Genomic DNA, 19,870 nt, shown 5'->3' on the forward strand with positions numbered 1-19,870 from the left:
GCACTGTACCGTGCCGATGATGATGGGTCTCAGCGTCATCCCCTCCACTAATTAAGCCGGCCCGAGACACGGCTGAGAAGCTAGAGAGTGCTATGAGAGCCTAAAAGTTGGCCGCGGGCACGTGCTGGGGCACGGTTTTTTGCTCCTTCCGCTCGGATTAGCCGCCCGCCTAATCGGATCAACATCGGCCGATCTTTATGCCAGATGGACCGGGAATATGGCGTGAAGGGCGCGATCACGCAGCTGGTACCACCAATGGTGAATTTGTTTGATTCTACAAGTAGTACCTATACGGGACACAGCTGGTCTGAAACATGCATTTATAGTGCCAAAATGCTAGCAACTTGGAGCCAACGCTCCGTGCCGTGTTCATGGTTAGGTATCTGCCTACCTGCTCCAAAGCTATATACACCATATTACTACCTGTTGGTAAAGCATTAAATGGGTGAGTCCTTGCGTCGTTGCGGCACCGCACCGGCGAAGCCCCCGTCTTCTGTAGCAGCCAAACTAGGTAATAATAGTGGGCTCGTCTCGTTTTTCCTGCCGCATACAGACAGCTCCATATATAGTACAGTGCAGTAGTTGAGTATAGGCAGTAGTACTATGTAGGTAGCCACTCGGCTTGTCCATCAACGCATGGCGATGCGACCTTGAACAGGCCGGATGGAGTGCCTTAGTTCTACGGGGAAACACCGCTAGCACGCCGTAGCGGTACTAGCACCAATATTTCTGCATCGACTCTTCCGCCAAAGGCCCCTCGCAGCGGCTGCAGTTAGCACCGATGCGCCGTAGTTTTGTCTCTGTGCCACCACCTTGCCGTGCTAGCAGTGCCTAGTCGGGTCTTAGCACATGGTGCTCGGTGTGGCTGCAGCGTCGCTTCCGTCTGGCTCATCATCTCATCTTTGTCATTCTTTTTCGCTTTCCTTTCCTCGATCCAGCCTCAGCCTCTCTTCTCCTTCCCTGTGTCAAATCCCTCGTTTCTTCCGGTCCGCCACGCCCCAAAAGACGTTTGCCAGTCTCGAATCCTCGTCTCCTTCTACTCTTCCCTCTCCATCGGTGTGCTGTGCTGCCAGTTGGGCGCACACCGAAGTGGAAGAGCGCCGATTACGAGAAGCTTTTTTTTTTTTGCCCTCCCGTCTCTCGCTTCTCTCGGCGGCGCTGTGCCCGTCCCACTGCTTAATACTGAAGCCTCGACGACTCGCCATTTCTCTTGTGCAAACAGTTTCGTCTCCATACATTTGTCCGGATTTCCTCCTGGTTGCACATTCCGCAGACGCTGCGTGACTCAACGGGGCCTGGAAATATCCAGAGCAGGGGAGCTGGGAGATCGCTCGTATAGTTTGAAGCCCCAGCCGATAGTAGCCTTTCCTCTGAAACAACAACGTTGAAAAAAAAAAAAAAAAAAAAAAAAAAAACAATCATATGAAATATTCATTCTCCGTCTCTTCCTTCGTCTCTCCGTAGAAGAGACCAGCCATAGCCACCATGAGTCCCGCGACCAATGGTAACTCTGGGCCTTCTGGCCATGAGCACCCGGCCTTTTCGTCCTCGTTCCGCTCGGGCTCGCCTCTTGCCGAGCAGGTTCTGGCCCAAGACATCGCAGCGTGCTCCGACGATGACTTTGACCCCGCCGATGACCTGCTTGACCCCGAGCAGCCCCATCACTTTATGTACCGCCGACCAAGCGGCGTGGCTTACGGAGCAGCGCGGCCTGCCTTCAATCCCAGTGGGCTGGAAGAGCCCATATTGACACCGCTGGAGCGAAAGCAGTCTCGCGATGCTGAGCGCAGCCTTTTGCGAGACAACCATGTCCTTCCCCCGAAACACGCCAACAAGAGCCAGTCGTTGCCCGCTCGAATGTACCGAAAGCTGTTCAGTACCAAGGTTCCCGTCGAAGAATCCAGCGACGAGACCGACGAGGACGAGCCGCTGCTCTCCCGTGATCCAGACCGTGACTACGGCACACAGCCCAGACGGCAGCGATCTGAAGTGGAGGGAGAGGAAGACGTGGATGAGCAGTGGGAGGAAGCCATAACGGCCGGGCGGATTCGCACCACATGGCAGCGTGAAGCAAAGACGGTTTTGTCCTACTGTGGACCTCTTATCGTCACCTTCTTCCTGCAATATTCGATCAACGTTGCGGGCATCTTTGCCGTTGGTCGAATTGGCACCATCGAGCTGGGGGCCATATCATGTAAGTGCTTCCAAATAGTCAGAATGGGGAGTAAAACATAAAGAAAAGAATGGAGAGACTAACCAGAATCAGTGGCCAACATGTCGCAAGCCATCTCCTGCTTGGCCCCGTTCCAAGGCTTGGCCACCAGTTTAGATACTCTGTGCGCCCAGGCTTATGGATCTGGCCACAAGCATCTCGTCGGCTTGCAGTGCCAGCGCATGGCATGCTTCCTGCTTACCCTCTCTGTGCCCGTAATTATGCTGTGGCTGTTTGGAGCCGAGCCCATTTTGCAGCGCATGGTACCCAACCCCGAGTCTGCTCGACTTGCCGCCCTCTACCTCAGAGTCATGATCTTTGCGATTCCCGGCGTCATTCTCTTCGAGTGCGGCAAGCGCTTCACTCAGGCGCAGGGCCTCTTCCAGGCCACCACCTATGTCCTCCTGTTCGCTGCTCCCTTCAACGTCTTCCTCACTTGGTTGCTCGTCTGGAAGCTCGAGTATGGCTTCGTCGGCGCTCCCATGGCCGTTGCCATCACGGAGAACATCTTGCCACTTCTCCTCTTCTGCTATGTGCGCTTTGTCAACGGCCGAGAATGTTGGGGCGGCTTCAGCAGGCGTGCGCTTAACAATTGGTGGGTCATGATCCGGCTGGCGCTGCCGGGTATGATCATGGTCGAAGCCGAGTGGCTCGCTTTCGAGATCCTGACCCTATTGGCCAGCCGCTTCGGATCTGACTACTTGGCGGCCCAGAGCGTTGTCTCGACGATTGCGTCCATCTCATACCAGATTCCTTTCCCCATGTCGATTGCTGCCTCTACCCGTGTTGCCAACTTGATTGGAGCCGGCCTTGTCGACGCAGCCAGAGTGACTGGCAAAGTGGTATGTTCCTGTTATATTGCTTTTTCACGATTCTTCGGTTTACTTACTTTTTACGCAGACTTTTGTCATTCACTGTATCCTTGGATTGCTCAATTTCACACTCTACAGCAGCCTTCGATTTCACTTACCTCTGCTCTTCACCGACGATGAGACGGTTATTTCCATTGTCGCCAGCATTTTGCCTGTTGTCGCCGTCATGCAGGTGTTCGATTGCATGAGTGCTGGTGCCCACGGATTGCTACGTGGTATCGGCAAACAGAGCATAGGCGGACCAGTGAACCTGATTTCGTACTATGCTATATCGTTGCCCATTTCGCTCGCACTGTCCTTTGGACTTGGCTGGAAACTGCAAGGTCTATGGGCTGGTGTCAGCGTGGGCTTATTCCTGTATGTTGATTCTTTTTCCCCCCTCCCCCTCCCTTTCTTCGTTCGACGTACAGCTTGATTTGAGACGATTTTAGATACTAATCTGAAACAGGGTTACGACAATCGAATATACCTACCTGTTGAAGACTGACTGGAAACAAGCAGCTCGAGAGGCTGCCGTCAGAAATGCAGCGGGCTAGAAACCGTTGATTGGTGGCGCACGCTCACTCATTCCATGTCTCTTTGCGGAAATACATACATTATGCAAGGTCTTTAATGAGGAAGAAGATGACAAAAGTATGTCCATGACGTCCATGATTCAAAATCAACCAAAGGGTAATATCTTGAGCGAAGCGAGCTTTTGTTTTACTATCCACAGGACCTTAGAAAGGGCTGAAAAGGAGGGACGTATCAAAGAGAGTTGGTGGGAGTCATTCGCAAGCGAGAGGTAAAATGGGAGTTTACCAAGGAACATTTGCAAAAGTCTTGAGTATGGAAGCAGACGATATACCTCTCATGTTTATACATGTATTTATATGTTAGTTTGTGTGTTAGATACTTTTTTTTCTCTTTTTTTTTTCTTTTTGGGTTAAAAAGCAAAAGATGATTTCGGAATTTTTAATATCTTTCTACAGCTCGGGCATTTTATTTCATGGTATCTTTTTATTCTCTTATCGGCAGAAAAAAGAATAACTCGTAGAAAAAGGAGAAGAAGAAGAATCTGAACACTTATATCTACCCGTGGCTCCCCTTGGTCTCTCGGAATTATCAAATCCTCCGTCTCCCGGTTTTGTATCACTTGTTACAATTTCACCCTGACACGCCCATTTCGTGTCGTCCGTTAAAACTCCAGATTAAACATGGAAGAATTTATTGTCTTTTTTTTATTACATTTGATATTGTTGTTGACTCTGATTTTAGCTGAGCATGGAGTGTGTTCGGATGCCTTTGGGGCCGTGTTCACTATTAATAAAAAAAATAAAAAAAGGTTGGTTAGTAAACTAATGTGTCTCATATGATTGTGTATATATACGGGCAAAATAGTACTCACTTGTAGTCCACTCTGCTCAAACTCATCGACTTCTGCGCCTCAATCGCCTGAGCATCCATGTTGGAGTGCAGGCAAAACGCTATCCTCGAAGCCACCTGCGCGCCCAGGAACATGGCCTCCTCGAAGCCGTTCTTGCTCCACTCGCTGAGGTACGTCGGCAGCGCAATGGTCTTGATGCTGGTGGGCGTCTGGCTGTGGAAGTGGTGGCCGCTCGCCGGGCCAGCAGCCTCGGAGCCGACCATGGGCGTCGATCCCGTAGCGACTTGAATGGTGTCCCTGCCGGGGATGCCAAAGGTGCTGGCCGTGGTGGCGGCCTGGAGCAGCGGGTTGACGCTGCTGGTGGACAGCTGGTGCGGCGCTCCGGCAAAGTTGCCGACGGGTGTCTGGGCCCCTGTACCGGCGGGCGTGGCGACGTTGGAGGGCAGCTCGGACGTGAACATGGTGGCCGTGGACGGCGAGATGATGTGGCGCGCTTGCAGGGTCTGCAGAATGTTGTCCTTGAGGCCGCGCAGCCGCGAGCCGTTGCCCACGAAGACGAGGTTGTCCCAGCAGGCCGGGCGCATGTACATGTCCTCGACGCCCTGGATGGTGCGGTAGATGGTGGTGACGATGCGGTCGATTTCGTCGCGGTCCGCGAAGAGGAAACGCTCCAGGCCGACTTCGATTTCGCGGCGGATCTTGCGCGGTCTGAGCTCGGGGGGTTCGTTGGAGTCAGCGGCGGCGGCATCGGGCTTGTCGCCGTTGTTGCCGTTGACGGCTTCAGTTGGCTTGGACTCTGGGGCTGTAGCCAAGGTTGTGGCATCGCCATTGCCGTTGACCTTTGCCTCTTCGGACTTGACTTCGGACTTGATAACAGGCTCGTTGTCGGTTCCTGCTGCTTCAGGGGCAGGGGGCTTAGAGTCTGCACTGCTATTGGCGCCATCGACAGCAGCCTCACTTCCTACCGCTGCTGCGTCGGACGTGGGCTCAGCAGGCTTCTCGCTCTGCAATCCTTCTGTTGCCGGCACCGCTGCCGGTTCTGCAGCCGATTCTGTTGGGGCAACGGCCGGGGCTGCTGCGGGAACGCCTTCGGCGGCGCTGTTGCTCTCCACACCTTGCATAGGCGTGGGCTCTGGCTCAGCTATAGGCGCAGGCACCTCCTTGGGGACCTCTTCCATGATAATCTCCTCATATGAAAACGTGTTGCGCACCTTCTTGGAGTTGGGCTGTCGAACAGGCCTTGCAGCAGCAGCTGCCTCCGCTTCCTTATCCGCTTTCGGTTTTCGCCCAGGCCTGCCCTTCTCCTTCTCCTTTTCCTTCTTGGCCAGGAACTCCTTGGTTTGGCCGCTGGTGACGATGGTGGCAACGTCCAGGACACCATCATCGTCAACATTGGTGTCTAGGCCGTCGTTGTCCTCCATAGCGACATCCTCCGTCCTAGTAGGCTCCTCGATCCTGGGGACATCCTGCACGGATCCGTCTGCCGTTGTAGATTCCGCTGCGGCTGATTCCGCTGCCTTGCCTTGAGCTGCCGCTGAGCGTGCTGCGTCTGCAGTCTCAACGGGGAGCACAACGAGATTCTTCTGAGATGGAGCGTACGGCAGCACTTCGCAGATACCGCTCTTCTTCAGCTGTTCAGCCATGTCGTGGTTGAAGCCCTTGTCCGTCAGCAGCTGCTGCAGTTTCTGTGTAAAGACCTCTCCTCCACTAATGTGTCGTCCAGGCTGTGGTCGGCCAAGATCCATGTGGTTAATGACCCGTCCGTCATGGATAGCCGTGACATCGACCTTCTCGTAGCCAATGTCGATGACGGTCATGTTGGGCCACTTGAGACCGTACTGCGTGGCAATGCCGCTGTGAATCAAACAGAGCGCGGGCGTCTTTGTCTTCTCGAAGATATACCGCGCAATGGTCTCGCAGTCGGGGCGCGTCCACTGCGGAGATGCCATCAGCATGATGGGTGTGTTGTGGTATGTCGTGGTGAGCAGGCCGTGGACGTGGTCCAGGAAGGCGAGAAAAGCATCCATCTGAACGATGCGGCCACCTATACGACACAGAGAAACAACAGACGTTAGCTATGCCACCCCCTCTATAGATACAGAATTTTCTTCTGCTTCCTCCAGTTCGCATGTCTTATTCTGGGGACAAAACATACCCTCGATTGGCCATACGGCACCCTTATCCTCGTCCACATCCTCCACCCACTCTTCATTCTCCACGCCGTCAATCGTCGTCACCCTCTTATATGTGTAGTACGGCCGCCACAGGTTCGAATCCTCCTCGTCTCTAAACATCCTCGTGGGGATGCGATGGTGTGGAGGCGAGAGTTCGCCGCAGCCAAGCTGGGCCATGGTGGTCCTGCTGCCGGGGCAGATGACGAGGACCTGCTCCTCGCGCCATTTGCCGCCGCTGGCCATGGCGAATTGGTTGTTGCTATTGCTGTGGTTCTGGTTGTAACTGTTGGCGTAGTCGTGGGTGTTGTTAGTGGCAGCGGTGGTGTTGCTGTTGCTGTTGCCTCTCGTTTTAAGAAAATCGCCCTTGTGAGGAACGATGCCAAAGTCGAGCTGGAAGCCGATTCGAATTGCTGCCGCGCCGCCGTCGTTGACGTTGTTGCGCTGCTGGAGCTGCTGCTGGAGCTTCTGCCGGGATGCTGTGCGGCCACAACGCGAGGGAGTCGGAAACGAGCCTCGAGATGCTCTGCGCGCGCGCAAACCGTAGCGGTGTGGCGTTGAAGTGGCGTTTTCGTGGGCGGTGATTGGGACTGTGGCGGTGCGGCAGGTGCTACCAATAAGGCTAGGCTTGATATCTGCCTGCTGAGATTCGAGGCGAGCTTCTTCAGCCTCAGTCACGACTTGGCTTCGTTGCTTTCTGGGAGTTCGGAAAATACTTTGGCCTTGACGCCTGTTGCTGGGCCAGAAGTTTCCTGTATTTCTGACTCTGGTGTTGTCATTTTGTGCGTTTTTCGACATTATGTTGTCTATTTCTCTTCTTGGAGCTCTTATATACCGTCGTGATATAGCGATTTGGCCATGAAATAAGCAACAAGTGAGGAAATCTAGAGAACAGAAATTCAAAATTGAAGGGTTAAGAAAGCATGAGATAAAAGAGAGAGAGAGAGAAAGAGAGAAAATGAATATAGAGTCAATTTGTGAAAGAAGAAGAGAGAAAATAGCAGAACTTTTATGGCCGCCATTCACACAGCCAGCTGCCAGCTCCCGTCAAGACGGCCAGCAGCTGTCCGTCATCGGGCTCCATATCTACGGCTTCATGCATTCACGTTTGCCCTACTTTGTCAATTTGAAATCCAAAAAAATATCGTCAAGGAAAGCGTAGTTGTTGGAAGTTGCCTTGATACTGGTAACTAGGTACGTAGTAGTTTACTTATTCACATGGCGAATACTTCTCACAATCATGTGGTAAGCATTTCATAAGACAGCAAACCCTTTTTGTCATTCTCTTCGATTAGAATTACCAACAGAGAAGATATTTGGAGATTCCAAATGAAATAAGCTAATGGTCGCCGCGTATGCAGTATGTATCCTGTTTGCGACATAATTGACCCCCGTCGATGGCCCTCCCATCATAATCATACATTCAAAAAGAAAAATAAAAGTTGTTTCCCAGCAGCAAACCTCTGCAATTTGCAACTCCCATCATCGCTCTATGCAATCGCATAAAGAACGCATTGTATCTATATATAATGATATTAGAAAGGAAAAAAAAAATCGCATTCCCCAAGTCCACAAACGCCGCTAACATCTTTTTCTTTCATCAAAATAGTCCCAAGCAAGTGCTCCTTTCTCGAAGCTGACAGCGCCGCCCGTATATATCTCGATATGATATAAAGAGCTTTATCCCAGTAAAGATCCGCCATGCCAATTATTAGTCGATATCCATAAAAAAACGAAGGTGGTAAAGAAACATGTAAAAAGAGAGTGCGGATAATAAATAGCAATGATAATGTCATGTAACCGTTTACTTGGCTGCTGGGTAATGAATGCCATATGACGTCGTGTCGCGTGTTCGAGTTGGTTCGTTCTTTAATTTGCTACAGCCACGGGGGTGCGTGCAGCTTCGGTGGGCGCAGAAGGGGAGTCGTTAATTTCTTCTACTTCTTCTTGAATAGTCTTCTTGGTTGTATCATCGGTAATCTTGTCTTCGGTAATGGAGAATCGTCGCTCAGAGGTGGGCGTGGTGACGGATGATCCGTCACAACTCCAGCGATCCTCAGTCACACCAGTGTAAATGGATGAGGTGTGCTTCTTCTTGTTCGATGCCGCATCCGAGTTATCGGCTTGCTCGTTGTGGGGCTCGCCCAAAAGGGCTTCCTCCTTGTGCGCTTCCAACTCGGTCTCATCGGCAGTTAGCTCGTCAACATCAGACGCATCATCCTCTTGGGCTTCAGCCTGATGATGGGGCTTCTCTACGGCATCGCTTTTCTCGCTTTTCTCGCTTTCAGAATGCTCAGTCTCCGGCTGTTGCTCCTCTTTCGCCATCACAGCCTCGATATTCTCGGCATCAGCGTCCTGGCTATCCAGATCGCCATCACTGCTAAATGTCTGGCTCAGGGGACTTTGCAGATCGATTCCCTCGCCGCTAGCATCCTTTTTGGCAATGCGTGACATTCTGGCCGGGCTGCGTGTAGGCAGTGGCGGAGGCACCCTCTTGGCGATGGTCACCACGTTACCTCGAGCTTGGATCATGCCGGAGGAGCGCATCTGTGTGCTAGTACGCTGTACCGCAGCGACTTCGAAAACCACAGGCTCGTCTTCATCATCAGCATCATGAAATTCCTCGTCACTGTCGTCTTCCTCGTCTTCATCTTCGTATAGCTCCTCCTCTTCACTTGATTCGCCGTGGCTCAATGCATCTTCTTCACGGCGAAGGCTCTCTGAGAGAGACTCGGTATCACCTTGGCTTAGCTCGTCTTCATCAACAGCGTCAGGGCCAACGGCTACATCCTTAGAGAGTCTATTCTCAGATTTAGGAGGGATAGCCACTTCTTCTTCTTCTTCTTCTTCTTCTTCTTCTTCTTCTTCTTCTTCTTCTTCTTCTTCTTCTTCTTCTTCTTCTTCTTCTTCTTCTTCTTCTTCTTCTTCTTCTTCTTCTTCTTCTTCTTCTTCTTCCTCCTCCTCCTGCTGTTGCTGCTGCTCTTCTATCTTTTCTTCCTCCTCTTCCTCGTCCTCTTCCTTCACCGCAGGAATGTAAGCAGGAGAAGCTCGTCCACTGCCACCACTAGGACCTGGGCTCGGGGACGTTTCTGGGGTGATGCCCGTATCAGTCTGGGTACCGGCATCAGTAACCTGGCTCCTAATAGTTCGCATTGACACATAGCTTCCTCGGTTACTTTTTGATACAAAGGTATCCATGCTCTGCCGGCTGAACTTGGACGAAGCAACAGGGCTCATAGGGTTCTGGTTCATATCAAATAAGCTACTAGTCGGCCGGATGCGAGAGCCAGCCTCGCGGATTTCAAGACCGGCCATTTCCAGCGCCAAAATACCAAAGGGATCGGGATCATCAGCCTGAGGAACTCCAAACGAAGAGTGAGGAGACGAGGGAATGGATGCCGTTTTCGGAGGGGTTGATGTGATCAAGGCATCACTCGGTGCCGGCTCTGCGGCAACTTTGTTGATGATGGACGAGTCGTAGTCAGTTCTTCCCTCGGCCATCTTAAGTACCTCGTTCAAAGCAGTCGTCTCTTCGACATCTCGAGAAACGTTTCCAGCGAGGATATCCATGTGGGTGACGTCAGAAGCGTAAAAGCGCTCATTTTCGTTGCTGCGCTCGGATAACATGCATCCATATAGATTGACTGATTGCTGTTGGCCGCGAGCTTTCATGTACGTCAGCACGGTATTGCCCAGCTCTTTCCAATTGATCTCAATCTCCTCAGAGCCGAGCGAGACCGTCTCTCCAGCCCGGAGTTCTACATCTTCACCCAGGGTCAAGCGTGGCCTAGTGACGGACTCGAGTGCAGTATGACTACTGATGATCAGGACGCAGTCATAGACGTCGACGCCGATGATGAAGCTGAGAGTCGGGGTGTGGAGCATAATGCCAGAAGGCGGAGACCAGGTGCCGTCGGACTTTCTAGCTATCAGGATGCCTGAGCCGCCCGAACCAGTCATCCACAGGCCGCTTCGCATACATGTAAAAACAGCAATTCCAGCGGCATTTTGTATGATTCGTCTAGGGATCTTCTTGGGGATCTGGTCCAGCGTCTTGATGCCTGTTGAAGTGGAAGACGGAGACGCCGGCGCGTCGTTCTCGGTAGGGGCAAAGTAGCCATCCACTGCCAATCCAATCCAATTAGCATTCTTCTTCCTAAACTCAATTTCGAGACGTAGAATGAACGAATAAATCCCAAGTAGAAGCAGTAAAGAAAGGGGGGGGATATACACATACCACAAAACGATTTGAGAATACGGGCAGCTTTATCGCACTCGAGGTCTAGCGTCGCAGGCCAAAAGGCTTCTCGCTGAACTCGCTTGGCCCCCAGATTCGCCGTCTCGGTGTTGATCTTGGCCAGGCCATTGGGAGGCGGAGGCTGCGACGCTCTCCGGCCAAAGAAGGTCCCGGTCTTGTTGCTGCCGGAATTCCTCTTCTCCCACGAGGGCAGGAAAGCAGAAACGCGCTGCATGGCTGTGAATCTCGAAAGGGGGTTGGAGGGGCCGCCTCTCTCGGCCGTTCAGGGCGTAAGCGCCGTCACCGCAACAGAAGATGGTGAAGCGAAAGGAAGCGAACCGCCAGGAGGGAAAAAAAGAAAAAAAAAAGCGGGCGACGCGGACAGCATCAGCCAAGCCGTGGATGTCGACGCTGATGAAGCCGACGGATGGCGATGGGTGAGGGTGGATTGGAGGATTGACGAGCACAAGTCGAGCAAGATCAAGTAGGGAGGAAAAGGTCTCAGGCGCTGGAGTCCAAGCTCCCAGCCGGCACGCTCCAGCCTTTATCACTAAACGGCCCAGCGCTGACATGCACTGCTCCCTCACTAGAACACTAAAGCAGGCCCAGCCCTCAGAGCCTCTCGGGCCCTGGCTCCAGGCTCTTTGGGTGGCACCGGGCGCGGGCCCGGATCTGGCTCCAGAGGTGTCAACCCACGCGCTAATTCTACTCGTCACCTAGTCGTGACGCTACCGGCTCGTAACACAGGACGAAAAAAAAAATTGAACAGAAAAAAAACCTGCTAGTGCATGGCCGGCTGCAGCGCCGCATCCATTACCAAGGCGTAGCTGAGCCCAGCGATTGGGCCGCCTGGGACTAGGCCCCGGCCACAAGGCGCCCAGTTGGGTTGGCGTTCAGTGGCTCGCCGTCGCCAGGCCCCAGGGGTTGGAAAGCCGCTACGAGACAAAAGTAGCGGACTACTAAGGCAAAGTAGGCCTGAGGACGACGAGGATACAGGGGGGGCTAGAGAGCTAGTAGCAGTAACAGTCTTCCACTGGCTGGGCTGCTATTTTGCAAGCAGCGTTGGTAATGATGACGACGATGGTGAGCTTGCGTGCATACGATGGGACAATGGCAGACAGATGCCGATGAGAAGCACAGCGGAATGCCTCTCGTTTCAGAGACACACAAGCGTGTTGTTTGTTTGTTTTTCTCGCCTCTCCGCCTTTCAATCTCCGACTGGTGGTACGTGGCGTCACTGAGACAGCCACCACAGGAAACTGAGACAAGATTGCGTGGAGCAAGTATCTCCGACTTCAGCCTCGCGGCGCTCGTGCATCGCAGCAGTGCTCCTTTGTACGGCAGAGCAATCTCTTCTCCGCATTTTTGCCTGCAGCTTGCGAGTACTAAAAGTGCTGCTACTGTTACTGCTGCTGCTGCTGCTGCTACTAATCCTAGTACTAAAATCTAGAAGTGGTCTCCCACCGCGGCAGCATCGTCGTACAAAATGCAGGCTGCCAAACCGACGGCCCTTCATCAATCCTTCGTGGCTGCAGCCGACTCGAGCCTCAGACAGGGGCTGGTCTTCCTCCGCCAATCTCGTCTACATGCGGCACGCTGCTTAAAGGCATTGAGAACCGATCAGCATTCACCATCAACGGCGGGGCCTTCGTTCATTCCCCCCTCCTCCATCGTCGCAATAACTGGTCTGATCTGAGTCGTCACACGTTCGTATTCATCAGGCCGGCGGCTTCTCTGCAGTAGACAATGGCCGGCAGAAAGCAACCTGGGGGCGGGACAGGAAAAGCTTCTGAGCTCCTCAGCTCCAAAAGCGTGCATCTCCACTCGCCATGCTTGCACGCACATCCATACATACATACACGAGTGATTCGCATGCGGCTCCACTCGAATGAGCTCTTCATTAAAGCACAGGCCTTTGTATGCACTTCGCCTCATTCATCACCACGCTCACTTTCACTCTTGCCCTCACTCTTGCTCTTGTTCTTGCTCTCTAAAAAGGAGAAAATGGGCCAGGAGACTTCTATGCATTTCGCTCTCCTTCTTCCCCTGTTCAGCATATCAAACGATTAGCGCATCTATTCGGGTGATACTGACGTCGCATTGCAGGGCGAGCTATCCAGTTAAACCCCCGATCGCCACCCAGATAGCTACGGAAGCCATTTTAACTAGAATTAATTATGGGACGCGCAATTGAGCAAAGGCGTTTGCGTGCAGCACGGGCGCAATAGGGCTGCTAGAGCGCGGGAAACAACAGCGAGAGCGAGAAACAGATGGCCCTGGGATCCATGTCCGCGAAAATGCTGCTAACTCGTGGGGACCCGTCAAACAGTCAAAAAGAGGGCCCTGGTGCGCTATTGTCGTGGTTAGAGCAACAGACGAGGCCGATCGATGAGATTCGCTTGCGCCAACGAGCCCTGGATTCTCGCTCGCGTTCCCGAGATCAGATACGACTAGATCAGTCCGCCGCTTCGTTGGGAGATGGCAACAAACAAGTAGTACCTATGGAGCAACAGGCAATGGCGCTACTGCTTCTCCAAAGTAAAATAGCGACATGGGCCTATCTGCAGAGGATCAAGCCTCTGCCGCCAGCCCAAGAATAAGCGTTCGTCTCCTCTATTCTTTTCAAATTTGTACGACTCTGATACCTTTTTACCTACGACAATTGCCAAGCCAAGAGAATGTGACGAAACATGCATACCCCTAATGGTAAACAGTAAAACAGAAGCAATCTCTTCTGTGCTACCACTCAATTTAAATTAGGCAGCCTCTCCTGCTAATATACAATACTGCCACCTAGTACCCATGTTGGAAGGGATGAGTCCCCCCTCCCTCGCGCAGTCAATAGCCCAGGCGCTTTATGCAGCTATCGCCGCACCAAAGGCGATCTAGTTGCCGGCTTTATCTGTCCTCTCCAGTTAGGCTTTCACACTGAAGTATCTCCGTGCTCTTCTCCCTTCTGGCGATGGTCGAATTCGGATTAGTAGCAGTGCAACTTGCAGATGTTTAATTTCTTTATAGGAACCAGGGAATCTTATACTAACTTACACTATCTAAGCTAGTAAAATAAAGTCAGTGGCCGAGTCAGCTGGACAGGGTCCTCAACAAAAAAAAAAAACAAGACAAATGCAATGGAAAAGGACAGAATCCCAAACTATCAAATCTAACCATGATAAGCCCCTCCGATCCTACTCTAAAATACGATTGCTTTACTTTTCCACGTTGCGCCTCTGATAAGAAAGATACATGTATATCAAAGTTGTTTTTGTTGCCTCAGCCACCTTTGCCTTCCGGGACGTCGTCTTTGGCCTCGTGGCCTGTAGCTACAGTAGCTGACGCCCCTTACCTCCCACTTACGTTCATCTTGTCTTTTTATTTTTTTTGTTTCCGTTGATCTTTGGGAAATACGAGAAAGCCTTCTGGGCCGCGGTTGAGGCTTAAACTTAATTCAGAGGCTACGACCAAGCATATTAAACAGAAATTGTTTATTTTTAAACTTCCATTCCGAGGAAACTGACAAATATTCATACGTTTACACCTCTTAAATGACATGTCTTTCTACATTGTCTAAATGACTCTCTAGAGGACGATATCATGGCTTTTTGGAGAGTAAGTCTATGTACTCCATTTGCTTGTACCCAATTTCATACCTGCCTAGGCGCACCTAAAAAAAAAAAAAAAAAAAAAAAAAGTCCGTTGTATCCAACGCCCTGAATTTTCCCACAATATTAAACACTTTATCTATTTTTATTTTTATTTTTATTTTGAAGCGCATTGCCATCATCATCGGCGAAACCTTGCGCAATAATGAGGCCGAGATTGAACAAGTCTCACAGCCTCACCTCACAGAGGAAACTCTCATCTCATGACCGTGATTTGATGTCGGACCATCACAAGTCACCTACATTTGTTTCAGTTCGGCCCTTTCAATACTACAACATCATCCAGCTGTCGATATTCACGGCTTTTCCGCATTACAATAGGAAATTAGGCTCATCAACGTCTGTCTTCTGAGTCTGATTCAGTTCAAGTATCTACTTAGCGGGCTATAAGCCATTCTTCTCAGCATTGGCGCTAAGGGATACAAGCTTATGAGCCATGGAGAAACATGTCATGTGACCAGCTCCATTCTCAACGACATCGTTTTCTTTCTCGTCACCAAGTACATTTTACGGAACTTCCAACGCCATGCAGTCATTTTAAACTGTATATCCAATATTCACACTTGTCCATTTGTTTGGCTTCATTGCCTGTTACTTGGTTAGCCGAGATACCAACCGAGTTTCAAACTCAGTACATTGTCTTATTCAGCCACATTATCCATTCTCAACATCTTCGAGAAGGAAAAAGATTTCAAAAAAAGAAAATGTTCAAGTGGGCCATATCATCATAGCAATAGTTACCCCCCCCAAAGCATATCAACTCTTCACTTACACCCCTTCCCAATTTTTACAGGGCTTACACCAATCTGGCCCCCAAGACCCGTCTCGGCGTCGGTGTTGCCATCATCGCCTGGGGCTGTGCTGGGCTCTACCTGTCCGACAAAGCCGAGGAGAAATTTGGATATACGCCAACGGAAGAGGACAGATCTGCGCTGCGTGAGATGGCGCCGAAAATCACAAGCGTGGACAAAAGTCAAGAGCGTTGAAGGACAAAAGATGGGAGCCTTCTATACTTGATTTCACCATCTCATACGCATTGTCTCGTATTTTCTCAGTCACTCTCACTAGCCGTTGTCATTATGAGCAGCACTTCTGTGTTATCTCTAGTCTCCCAAAATACTTACAGCTAAGTCGCTGTTAAGACTCTATACAAGCCTTGTTAATGATACCAAAGTGGCATTTTACAATAGTTGAAGCTCATAGAAGCACATGTAAATAGGTATATACAGCGTCAGCGAATCACATAAAAAACTAAGTCAGAAAAATGCTGGATTGCTGGATGCCATGTTGTGAAAAAACTGATTCTATTGTGATGACTATCGTTCTGTTTCGTTCTGCCCTGTTTGACCATCAGGGGGCTCTTCCATTTTTACATAGTCTCTAACAGTTTGCCAACCTTTCATCCTCCACTCCCATCATCCAATTCCACCCCCATTTTGTTTTTAATTTTCCACCATCCTCCACGTCGCCCATCTAGCGTTGGTAACGCAAGACGGAACAATACTCATTATATAACCAAGTCCACGAGATCATAATGGCGTACCAGGAAACTATCACAGCCGGCCAAAATTCCTCCCTTCTATGTCGGATCGAAGTCTAATAAAAGTCAACTCCACACCCTATCTATCCGTACTGAAAATGCAATTTACAGCACACAAGACGCCACCGAAGCCGAACCCTCATGTATGCAAAGCAAGCCGAATGGATTTGTCGCTCATAGAGTCGCCCATATGCGCGGTTCCATCGGTTGCGTTCTCACACCAAAAAGAAAATAAAAAGAAAAGACGTTAGAAAAAACCAAACCGTAAAAGAAAACATAAAATCAAATCGAAACGCCTCTCAATGCAACCCTCGATTTTTTTTGGGGAATTTTTTGGGGAAATTTTTTTTGTCTTGCAACCTTTTTTTCTCCAACAAAGACGAAGACGACTTAAAACAACTAGCATAGTTGAAAGTGCAGTTTGGTGAATTCCAGAAATCCCCGCTTTCGAAATGGGTACAAGGATCTCTTTGTTCTCAAAGCTCGCTCAGCCCAGGTTTTCGGTTTTCCGTGCTTCTCATACAGCTGCGGAATGGAGGCTAGATGAAGGGCCACAATCCAGACTTGGATTGAAAATGCTAAGAGATTATTCATACTCCAGATCGGCTGGCGGGGGGGTCATCATCATGTGGACTCGGCTCTGGCTTCTAACCGGCCAGATTAGGCTCGGCCTTGATTTCGGTCTGCGTCTGTCCATGATTAGGGGCTGAATTAGGAGGATGGATCTGAGGTTGATGCGCACCAGGCTGGAAGACCTGAGACCAATCAAGGCCAGGCTGTTGGTTCGGGTTGGAACCGCCGTACATGGGAATACCATTCTGGCCAGGGGGCATACTGTAGTTTGGCATCTGTTGATTGGTCATGGTGCTAGAAACGTCGCCCGCATATTGCTGCGAGGCGCCCATTACAGGCCCAGTCATGTTCCTCCGGTCCGCATCATTATCAAGTCTACCCATGCTGCTAGACCTGGAGAGTTGACTCTGGTCGCCAGCCATGCCGTTCATGCCATCCTGAACGGGAACAATACCAAAGGGATGAACAATGTTGTTTCCACCCATGTTACCCAATCCATTCAAGTGGTTCAAATCTCCTCCGTTCTCAAGAGCTGCCTTCTGCTGAGCCTGAGCATTCTTCTTGACGTGAGCCTGCGGGTGGGACAAATGGCTAGCGCCGGTGGGGTTGCCACGGCGAATAGAGCACTTCTGGAAGTGACGCTTGAGAATGTCGCTTCGAGAGAATGTATCCCGGCAGAGTACACACATGTAGGGGCGGTCACCAGTGTCTAGAGTGTATAGTCAGCATACACAAGGAATTCACGCGAGATTGATGATGCAAATATAGGACTTACGACGCAGGAGATGGCGCTTCAAGTGCTTAGCATGGAGGTAAGTCTTGGTGCAGTGAGGGCACGGGAATTTTCCATCAGCATCCTTGACGGGAATAACAGTGTTCTTCGCACCAGTTCCAGCGGCTTGAGCAGCAGGGCGTCCAGGAGCACTAGGCAGGATTCCTCGGCGACCCTGAGATCCAACAACGTGGGTGGGCTGCTCACCATCTTGGAGGATGGAATTGGGCTGCATGAGAGAACCAGGGCCGTAGGGAGAGGCTACACCGGGCTGGGGCATAATGCCACCGGGGGGCATGGGGCGCAGGACTGGAGGTCCGCGGCCACCAGACGGCGCAGGAGCAATGGGCTGCGGATGCGAGACGGCAGTGGTGGCTTGAGGCATCATACCAGCAGAGGTAGCATAGCCCTGGTGAGGGTACGGGTTCTGGGCCATGGAGTAGATGCCAGGACGGTGGCCAGGCTGCGAGGTCTGCTGCTGGTAACTGGGCAGGTTCTGGTTTGGAGTGTTTGGAGTGCCCGGAGTTCGCGGTGTATGCGGGTGGCTGCCGTAGAGAGGCTGCATGGCGACGGTATGGGGCTGCAGAGGCGGAAGCGTCTGCGGCAGAGGAGAACCAGTTTGAAGCTGGTGAGGCGAGATGGCCGTGGGTGATGGGTATGTTTGAGCCGCAGATGTGTTTACACCATTGGTCGGGTATTGAGGGCCGTCCATAATCTTGTGAGAAGACGCGTCGAGATGGAAGACGTGTGTTTTTTTCTTCTTGTGCTTGTTCTTGTCCTTGTCCTCTTACTACCTCAAGGGAGGGAGAGACAGCGAGTGCGCGAAGTAGGAATTGGCGTTGGTCGACTCGGAAGGCGACGAAGTGTGTTCGTCACGAGTATAAAAGACGAGGATTGCAATTCTTCTTCTCAACTCTCAATGAGGCCCACGCGTGATGTTGCGAAAGGCTCTGGGGAAGGTGGAGGTCAATTGGATGAGGCTCTCAGTATAACAGGTCCCTCAAATTGAGAAAGTTGGTTAGGTAGGGAACAGTCGAGTGGGGTGGAGAAACTGGGTCTCGTTCCTATTTTATCTGCCCTGGAGAGCGCAAGAACTGTCAGGTACAAAGAAAAAGTATTGTATCAGGAAAAAGCGAGAGAAAAAAAAAAGTGCCAAAAAGGTCGAGCGCGAAGTGGGGCGAGGTGTGTGAGAAAGGGAAAAAAAAAAACAACGCGCTAGCAAGGGGAGGGTGGAGTGGCAACAAGAACCTTTCCAGGATGCCGAAAGCGCAGGGTGGGGTACGAGTAGGGTGCCAGCGCTTGTACCGGTACAACGCAGCGAGTACAGTGCGCTGCAGCGGAACGTTGGCAGACGCAGCTGCTGTGCCGTAGCGGTCGTTCAGCGGGCGGTGGCGAGTGGGGCAAAGCAAAGGGCAGCGCTATCGCTATCAGGTGGCATCGCGAAGGCCGCAAGCAGAAAAACACAGGAGGGCGTTGAACGTTGGGAAAACATTGCGAATGCAGCGCTGGGATGTGGGTGAGGCATCGCGGCATGTAGAGTACTGCCTAGCAGGATGGGGACGGGAATAGCAGAGCAAGGAAGGGTTCGGGTTCTGGGGCAATGGAGGTGGGAGGGGATCCAGCATCAAGGAGGATTGACCTCTCGCTCTTTTTTTTTGTGGTCTTTTTTGGAGAAGGCAGAAAAGGGACGGAACGGCCATTGAGGGGCCCTCTTTTTGTGCACTCACCGTCCGTAGCAATGCCGCGGCTGAACTCCAATATGCTGTAGCTTCTGCTCACGAGATGAGATCGAGATGGGATCAAAGGGCGAGAAAGACAAAAAAGATAGCCAGATAATCAGCCCCAGCAAGATTGAGAGGGATGAAGGAGGAAAGAAGAAAGCCGGGAAAAAAAGTCGGCAAAAGCTCAGTCTCAAAGGAAAGAGTACTTGTAGGCTTGAGTTCGTCACGTCAAAAAAAAAAAAAAAAAAAGACTAGATGGCCGGAGAAAAGACGGGCAGGGGAGAAGGGATTAGGGCGCTAGTCGCCATACAGTAGACTTGGCGGTACCCGATACTTTGTGCTTGACGCGTCGGCCAATTACTGGATCGAAAAAGACAAAATATATATATACCTCTATAGTTTTATGAAAACAAGCTTCTACGGCCGTATAGCTGCTGCAGCCCAGTATCATATGTGGTAATAGTTTGTAATACTACTTCTAACGGCAGTATCAGCATCATATACTCAACGTATTACCTACTATCTGCCTGCTTGCAGCAATAAAACATGTCCCAGACAAAGCGCCAGTTGAGCACTGGGCCGTATAAAGTTTCCCGCTAGGAAGAATTTGCTTTTTACGGCGCTGCTGCAGCAGCCTTTGCATTTGCGCATCACTTGCCACAGACACACCACAGTTCATCCCAGCAGCCACAACGCCGCGTACTCGTACATGGCATCAAAATAGCAGCGCTTCTGCCGCCTCGCCGT

General features: G+C 51.2%; 6 protein-coding genes across 7 annotated transcripts; 3 read left to right on the plus strand and 3 right to left on the minus strand.

The window, feature by feature from the left end:
• Positions 1–884: 884 nt before the first annotated feature.
• On the plus strand, positions 885–4,153 carry TrAFT101_000817 (uncharacterized protein). The gene is made up of 4 exons (XM_024899092.2): positions 885–2,194; positions 2,267–3,054; positions 3,113–3,441; positions 3,533–4,153. The coding sequence occupies exons 1-4, from the start codon at positions 1,486–1,488 to the stop codon at positions 3,618–3,620; spliced, it is 1,914 nt and encodes a 637-aa protein (XP_024765041.2). The 5' UTR covers positions 885–1,485; the 3' UTR covers positions 3,621–4,153.
• On the minus strand, positions 4,007–7,103 carry TrAFT101_000818 (uncharacterized protein). Its single transcript, XM_024909392.2, has 3 exons — positions 6,606–7,103; positions 4,472–6,494; positions 4,007–4,383 (listed from the first exon to the last, which is right to left on the minus strand). Exons 1-3 carry the CDS (start codon positions 6,865–6,867, stop codon positions 4,338–4,340), a joined length of 2,331 nt encoding a protein of 776 aa, XP_024765042.1. The 5' UTR covers positions 6,868–7,103; the 3' UTR covers positions 4,007–4,337.
• A 712-nt stretch (positions 7,104–7,815) lies between these two features.
• On the minus strand, positions 7,816–11,569 carry TrAFT101_000819 (uncharacterized protein). Its single transcript, XM_024898594.2, has 2 exons — positions 10,859–11,569; positions 7,816–10,745 (listed from the first exon to the last, which is right to left on the minus strand). Exons 1-2 carry the CDS (start codon positions 11,091–11,093, stop codon positions 8,491–8,493), a joined length of 2,490 nt encoding a protein of 829 aa, XP_024765044.2. The 5' UTR covers positions 11,094–11,569; the 3' UTR covers positions 7,816–8,490.
• A 1,035-nt stretch (positions 11,570–12,604) lies between these two features.
• Positions 12,605–12,928, plus strand: TrAFT101_000820 (uncharacterized protein; the record flags this gene model as incomplete). Its single annotated transcript, XM_066126161.1, has 1 exon — positions 12,605–12,928. The coding sequence occupies one exon, from the start codon at positions 12,605–12,607 to the stop codon at positions 12,926–12,928; it is 324 nt and encodes a 107-aa protein (XP_065982260.1).
• Positions 12,929–15,041: 2,113 nt separating this feature from the next.
• TrAFT101_000821 (uncharacterized protein) lies at positions 15,042–15,801 on the plus strand. Its single transcript, XM_024907473.2, has 2 exons — positions 15,042–15,229; positions 15,311–15,801. The coding sequence occupies exons 1-2, from the start codon at positions 15,222–15,224 to the stop codon at positions 15,501–15,503; spliced, it is 201 nt and encodes a 66-aa protein (XP_024765045.1). The 5' UTR covers positions 15,042–15,221; the 3' UTR covers positions 15,504–15,801.
• Positions 15,793–19,341, minus strand: TrAFT101_000822 (uncharacterized protein). 2 transcript variants are annotated; one of them, XM_066126162.1, is made up of 4 exons: positions 19,130–19,341; positions 17,406–18,480; positions 16,800–17,339; positions 15,793–16,740 (listed from the first exon to the last, which is right to left on the minus strand). In XM_066126162.1, the coding sequence occupies exons 2-4, from the start codon at positions 18,112–18,114 to the stop codon at positions 16,718–16,720; spliced, it is 1,272 nt and encodes a 423-aa protein (XP_065982261.1). In that variant the 5' UTR covers positions 18,115–18,480; positions 19,130–19,341; the 3' UTR covers positions 15,793–16,717. The 2 variants fall into 2 exon arrangements, with proteins under 2 accessions (XP_065982261.1, XP_024765047.1); XM_024909393.2 differs by having other exon boundaries at positions 15,793–17,339.
• Between the last annotated feature and the right edge of the window lie 529 nt (positions 19,342–19,870).

The sequence above is a fragment of the Trichoderma asperellum genome, chromosome 1, assembly GCF_020647865.1.
Source record: "Trichoderma asperellum chromosome 1, complete sequence".
Taxonomy (NCBI): domain Eukaryota; kingdom Fungi; phylum Ascomycota; class Sordariomycetes; order Hypocreales; family Hypocreaceae; genus Trichoderma; species Trichoderma asperellum.